The 7,034-nt window shown below is 44.3% G+C and overlaps 1 protein-coding gene across 2 annotated transcripts; it reads right to left on the bottom strand.

The window, feature by feature from the left end:
* Nucleotides 1–321: 321 nt before the first annotated feature.
* On the bottom strand, nt 322–5,500 carry LOC114515271. 2 transcript variants are annotated; one of them, XM_028534633.2, is made up of 2 exons: nt 5,225–5,500; nt 322–1,912 (listed from the first exon to the last, which is right to left on the bottom strand). In XM_028534633.2, exons 1-2 carry the CDS (start codon nt 5,401–5,403, stop codon nt 535–537), a joined length of 1,557 nt encoding a protein of 518 aa, XP_028390434.1. In that variant the 5' UTR covers nt 5,404–5,500; the 3' UTR covers nt 322–534. The 2 variants fall into 2 exon arrangements, with proteins under 2 accessions (XP_028390434.1, XP_035873726.1); XM_036017833.1 differs by lacking the exon at nt 5,225–5,500 and adding an exon at nt 4,238–4,395.
* Nucleotides 5,501–7,034: the final 1,534 nt, after the last annotated feature.

The following is a 7,034-nucleotide window of genomic DNA, read 5'->3' as shown; positions in this document are numbered from 1 at the left end:
ATCATTACATCTCCTCTTCCTAACTTTGATCCTCTTGCTTCCTTCCTATAAGGTCCCTTGTGGTTGCATTGGGCCCATCTTGATAATGCAGGATAATTTCCCAGTTTGGGGGTCCTTAACTTAATCATATCTGCAAAGTTCTTTTGCTATACAAAGTAATACATTTGTAGGTTCTGGAGATTAAAACATGAACTTTGGGGGACCATTATTCAGCCTACACAGTAACTTTCTAATAACACTCATGACCCCAAATTCTTGTGAAAATACAGTCTATATATATTGATACCAATGAATAAATGAGTGAATAAATGAACAAACACCTTTTAGTTATTCCACAGATATTTATTATTGAGCTTATTATCTGCTATGTCATGTTTTAGGCTATGTGCAAAGGAAGTCCAGAAAACCAGGGATTAGTCTATAAACTTGACCCTGCTTCGTCTCAAAGCAAATTCTTTGTCATAGTAGTTCATTGATTACCATGAAATTAAGACAAGAGGAAAAGACAAGCTTATTTTCATCATTCTATTTAAATTATCTGCCTAGAACCAAGGCACAAAGAGCAGCAACACAGATGATACAGCCCCACTTGAGTAAGTTATCCTGGCCACGGGAGGTACGTGGCATCGTCGAGGTAAAGGACCTGGAAGAGCTGTCTGGAGCAGGTGCTCTGTGTGAATACCTGTCCTGGCTTCCCCAGGTGGCTGGAGTTCTCCTGAAACTCCCACATCCATGTGTAGCTGCCCCCACTGAAGGTAATGGGTCTACTGCCCGTGTGGGTTGTAGGTCTGTCCACCCTGGGGAAAGTGATCCTGCTGCTTGGATGGGCTGAGACCCTGTTCCACATGCAGCCTGCCGGTCTGCCCCTGGTGTGGGCTGTCGGCCTATCTCCTGTTTGGACTGAGGGACTGCCCCAGGCATTTGGGTTCCAGCAGTGGCATGGCTGGGCCCTGGCATCTTATGCTCAAAGGAACGCCCACTCCCCTGAGCTTCCTTTGCTCCAGCTGACTGGTCCCTACAGCTACTTGTTCTCCGTGTGGGCTGTGGGTCTGTCCCCTTTGTAGCCTGAAGACCTGCTCCTGGTGTGGCTTGTGAACCTGTCTCCTGTTTTGACTGCTGGCCAGACCTCCTTAGAGCCTGAGAGTATGTCCTCTGAGGGATCTGTTGTCCTGTCCCCAGGGTGGATTTTGAATCTGCCCTCACTGAAGGTAATGGGCCTACTGCCCGTGTGGGCTGTAGGTCTGTCCATCCTTGGGGAAGTGATCCTGCTGCTTGCATGGGCTGAGACCCTATTCCACGTGCAGCCTGCCGGTCTGCCCCTGGTGTGAGTTGTCGGCCTACCTCCCATTTGGACTGAGGGCCTGCCCCAGGCACTTGGGTTCTAGCAGTGGCATGGCTGGGCCCTGACATCTTATGCTCAAAGGAACACCCACTCCCTTGAGCTTCCTTTGCTCCAGCTGACTGGTTCCTAGCTTGTTTTTGTTCACAAATGTCACCAGTGTGAGGCAGAGAGCTCCCAATCTCCATGTAGGGGAGAGGGGATTTGGATGGTTTTGTCATGCAGTTTTGTGAGCTCTGAACACAGAAGCCCAAAACACATGCCTCACAATTGGCCATGTCATGGGACCCATCCAAAGGCAACTCTGGGATCACTGGTATCTCTGAATACTTCTTGACACCGTCTCCGTAGTATCTCTCCCGAATACGCCGCACCAGGTTGTTCAAAATCCTCATGGTGCTATCCGAAGAGAACTTGGGCTTCTCAAATCGAGACCGGGAACACTTCTGGCACCTCTGACCAAAGAGCCGCATAAGCACCTGACCCTGGGACTTCCGGGGCTCCAGGTGCATGTGACACAGGATCTGCACTTGGGCAGAAGCCCAGTTTCGCTTGCATGAGGAACACGAGAACCTGCAGATAGAAGGAAGAAGCCCATTGTTCCCTCAGTTGATTGGTGACCTAGGGAAATGTCCAGCCTTGGCCTCTAAGACCCCTTTCAATTTGAAAAAGTATATGTGATATTGACAAATTGACCAATGAGAATAAGAGAAACTGTGTTTCCAATAAAGCTTTTTTCTGCGACCTGTTGAGCTTCCACCCATACATGATTCTAAGTCTGCCTCTTTGCCAGTAAGACATCTCTGGGAAAAATATTTCTGCCATCTGCCAGCAAAATTTAGTCCTCACAATGGTCAAGGCAAACTCTTATGCGGTATGGTGGTCCTCACTTATCCGCAGGCACATATGACCCCCCACAGTGTGTACCTGAAACTGTGGATGGTACCAAGCCATGAATGTACTTTTTTCCTGTGTATATATACCTATGATAAAGTTTACTTTATAAATTTGACACAGCAAGAGATTAACAACAATAACAAGTAATAGAATAGAACAATTATAAACTAATACTCTTCAGCAATTTTTACATTGTTTAGCCCAAACCTATTCCTGAATCTGTATGACCATCCCTTCCTTACTCACAGTAAATGTCCACTGTTTCAGAGATCTGTTGCTGGAGTCTTCCTCCAGGCTCAAAGCTTTCTGGCACAATACATTGCAGTCAATTGTGGTATAATTTTGTTTATGTCTCTTAACCACAGATGTAATGCCTTTTCCATATTAACTTAGCACTTACCATGCACTGTGGCTATAAGTTTTGCAGTTGGAGATGTGACAACAAAACTAGCACAAATTTCTTTTTCCTTCCTCACAATTTCATGAATAGGAGATTCGTTCTTACCGTAAGTCATAGCAACCTCAGCATATAATTTTTTTCTTATTAAGCCAAGAACTTTCACCATTTCACTTAAAGGAAGCACTTTGGCATATCCAAATTGCCAGCATCACTACTCTGGCACTTTGGGGCCATGATGAACTAAAATAAGGGTCTCTCGAACACGAGCTTTGTGAGAAGGCTACTAAGTGACTGATGGGTGGGGAGTATATGCCATGTGAAGACACAGGACAAGGGGATAATTCACATCCTGGGCAGGTTGGAGTGGGACTTCACGAGATTTTATCAGGCTACTCAGAACAGCATATGATTTAAAGCTTTTGAATTATTTATTTCTGGAATTTAACATTTAAAATTTTGGACCACAGTTGGCTGTGGTCAACTAAAACCACAGAAAGTGAAACCATGCATAAGGGCAGACTACTGTGCCTATTTTGAAGCAGGCACTGTGATTGGTGATTTACAATGTTATATGATTTCATCTCTAAAGCTCTCCTCCAACAAAGGTATCATTGAGCCCAATATCTAGATGAGGAAATTGAGTCATAAGGGCGATAAAGTTTGCTCAAAAACATACAAGGTAAATAACAGTATAGTCATGCTTTAGTTCCCAGCCATTTTGCAGACAACCTTGTTTACTTACCTACTATACAGCATCACCTCTACTGAGCAATGTGGCTACTTTTGCACCTAGAAAAACTGACTTAGGACCTGGGGTCATAATACTTGGCTTGGACACCCTAGTCCATAGTTTATCTCAGGGGGACCTTGGAGAAAGCATTTCCCTACGCAAAGCCTCAATTTTTATATCCATCAAGTGAAAAATATTCAAAGATTATATTGGCATCATTGAAGGAGATGGCACATGTAAAAGCACTTTGTAAACAACAAAATGCGCTTCAAAAACAGGTTGATACTTTTCAATGGTATGTTGGTAAATTGCTTATCCCATCTCAGAATGACTATCAAATCAATTCATCTGAACAAGAGAAGCACCTTCCTGTTGGGGGAAGTGCCTCAAGCAGCCCTGGCTGGTTAGAGACACTTCCATAGCTCATTGGCTTAGAAAGCAGAGCAGAAGGACTGCTGCATGGGCTCGGGCCAGTGCCCTGAAAACTGTTCTGCAGTGCCCCAGGGGCTTCATTTGGATAATGGATTCTGCCACTAAAAATATTACATACACTCTCCGTATTTTATATATGCTCTATAATATGTGACACATACATATATGTTATCAATACATCTATTATAAATGAATTAAGTGTGTGTGTGTATATATATATGCATTGTCATATGGGAATGGAGAGGGAAACATTGCTCTGCTTTAGGAGAAGCAGAAAATGCTTTAAGGAGCAGGTGGCACTTGAGTTGGTTCTTAAAGGATGAATAAAGAAGGAGAAAGGGAAGGGTCTTCCAAACAAGCAGAAATCATGGACAAGGGAATAGAAGCCTGAAAATGCATGGCATGGCTAATAATTCTTAAGGAATGGAGCAGAGGATACCTGAGGCAGGATAGGGGCAGGCAGGGAAGCAGGTGAGGTGGGAAGTAGAGGGAAGGTCCCTGAGTGCCATATCAAAAGAAAAGACTTGATTGTCCATGTCAGCAATTCTCACCCTCCTGACATGAGCAAGGAAGTTGGTTCCTGCCACCTGGAGTCTCACTAGAGGCTGAAGAGAAAGATGGCCAGTAAGAGAAAGGCATTGGTTAGGGAATCCTGGCACTAGGGTTTATATTTCATTCTTGTAGCATATTTTGCTTTTATTGTCCCAGGTTTTAGTAAAGCAATATTCAAAGTGACTGCTTGGCATTCATCAATTCTTGGGGCTTTAATGTAAGGCCCCAGCCCAGGGCTGTTCCTGAACAAGCCCAGCAGGGCTGCTGCAGCCTGGGAAAGCCTGTCAGAACTGACAGGGGAGATAGCAGAAGGCACTAGATAGAGGCAGTCTGGAACAAGTGAGGTGGTGTGGAAATAGGAGGACAGATTTACAGAATATGGAAATATTCCTCTGGGTTTCAAGAAATATTTAGGGAGGAAACCTAGTAAAAGAAGAAACTTCCTCAGGTAAGCAAAAATGGAGGCTTGAAAGTCTAATTTAGATTTTAAAGAACACTGACCACAAAAGGATGAAAAGCTTAGTGGTATTTGTTCTTCTGCTTCTTTTTTTAAAAAAAAAAATCCCCATCAGAAGATATGTTTATTGATTTTGGAGAGAGGGGAAGGTAAAGAGAAAGAGAGAGAAAGAGAGAGACATCAATCGATTAACTTCCATATGTGCCCTGACCAGGGATTGATTCCACAACCGGGATATGTGCCCTGACTGAGTATCAAACCCACAGCCTTTTGGAGTATGGGACAATACTCCAACCAAATGTGCCATCAGGCCAGGGCATGACATTGTCCTTTTAACAAGCTCTCAGAGGAAACAATCAATGCTAAGCTGAGTCCCTTTGCCTAGGAAGGTTCACTGCCAAGCAAACTCTCACCTACCTGCCAAATGCTCTTTGCTGGTATTGTTTCCACCCTTGGGCCACACAGTCTGGCTGAAGAGTCCCATCCAACTTCAGGGTCCATCTGGCCCGGGGTTTTACCTCCTGGATCAGTTCTTGAAATGTCTTTTCCCAGGTCGCAACATCCAAAATTATTTCCTCTTGAGGTTTGGAGTTCATGTTTAGTGAGTAGTTCCCTCTTTTACTTGATGTGCAACAGGAAAAAAAAGCAGTTTCAGTTTCCCCGACCACAACACATCACTAAGTTTCGTTTTAGACTGAGTACACAGGACAAGTCTTTTTCCTAAGGACAGGGGGCAGCAGAGTTTTGCTAGTTTGTAAACAGGCAACTATCTGAGAGACATCCGAGTACAGAACTCTGTTCCAGTTTCTGGGGGGCACCAATGTTAGCTTTTATTTAAGTTTTCTTTTATTTCACATCATGCAAAGCACTATGCTCAGCACTGGGGCAAGTACCATTGACTAAGACACAGTTCCCATCCCCAGTGATGCTCAAACCCTTATGCAGACCCAGGCAGTGGTTGGGGGGAATATGTGTCCCCCACTTGTCTCCTGCACCCAGTGAGCTCTCACCAGTGTTAGGAGAACCATCTTGATTGAAATCCTTAGCTAATGGTTTGGTCTTGTGAAATCTCTGGGATCCAAGGGCAGGACACCAGGTAGAATGAAAGGACTATTTAACCCTGCCTTTCACTATGTAAATTATCTTGGGGGCAGTATACAGTCACATGTGGGAGCCATATTTTAGTGGCAAGATAGAATTCTTGTTAATGAGGTGAAGGATTGAGACTAGATGTGTTTTAAAGTCAGTTCTAACTCAAAGAGACTGAAATTCTAGTAAGTAAGCTCTGTCCCTCTGAAGTTTAAATTCAAACGGGGGAGATAAGACAAGAGGACACTTATGTCCTTGGAAGCCTGATTACAGTTACTGCATCCCAGATATGATTGGCCTGTGTTCTCAGGCTTTTTAGACTTTAATGTGCTCTGGAGGCAGCAGCACCCTCCCCTTCTTCCCTCCCTCCTGGGATAGTCTGTTCTATACAAATTCTCGCTGCTTTCATAACTGTGCACACTGAGGGCACCTATGTCTATGCAGACAATTGTAGGAGCTTGGAATTGAACCCACAGAGTATTAGAACTGAAAAGCCCTTAGGAACCAACTTGTTCTATTTCCCCCCTGATTCGTATGTGTAAAGAAAACTGAGACCCAGAGGAAAGATGTTTCTGGTCCAAGGTCACACAGCAAATTAGTGCCAATACTGGGTCAGAACCCAGACATCCCGTGTCCTACCTCTGAGTTCTGCTCATCTGCCCCAACCATGCATAGGTCCTTTCCCCACCCTTTTCTTCTACTTTCTGCTGGATCTAAGAACCCAATTTCATTCTTTTTATTAGTTATCTTCAGAGCATGACCACATACGCTGCCTCCTGACTCCTCCAATAGTCATTTTTCCCAAAGTGTAGCCTTGACTGACCCATTGCACTCCCTGCCCATTGCCCTCTGCCTCTGCTTTGTGTGTTTCTTTCAACATGCACAACAGCTCCAGGCTAGCCTGATTCAATGGACAGGGAAGGGGGGAGACTATGGATACGAGCTGAGATTTGAGGGCTGAAAGAAGCCCATTACCTTCCCTGTTACTACAAGGAAAAAGAAGAGAAGAAAGTTATGGCCCTTCTAAAACCCCATGGATGTACTGTAAACCACTAGATTCTTTGTACCAAGGAATTGTGACTCCGGTATAATAGAATCATAGATTTGCTTTTTTGGAAGAGACCTGAAATAGTATCTT

This window comes from Phyllostomus discolor, chromosome 2, assembly GCF_004126475.2.
Source record: "Phyllostomus discolor isolate MPI-MPIP mPhyDis1 chromosome 2, mPhyDis1.pri.v3, whole genome shotgun sequence".
Lineage (NCBI taxonomy): Eukaryota > Metazoa > Chordata > Mammalia > Chiroptera > Phyllostomidae > Phyllostomus > Phyllostomus discolor.
Note: the sequence above shows the minus strand (reverse complement) of the source record. Positions and strands in the feature narration are given on the sequence as shown.

Bases quoted from the DNA above. Each gene is read 5' to 3' on its own strand.
- LOC114515271 (XM_028534633.2), bottom strand. From the start codon at position 5,403: ATGAACTCCAAACCTCAAGAGGAAATAATTTTGGATGTTGCGACCTGG. The intron at 1,913-5,224 runs GTAGGTGAGAGT...TTCTATCTGCAG, and splicing joins CAGCAAAGAGCATTTGGCAG to GTTCTCGTGTTCCTCATGCA.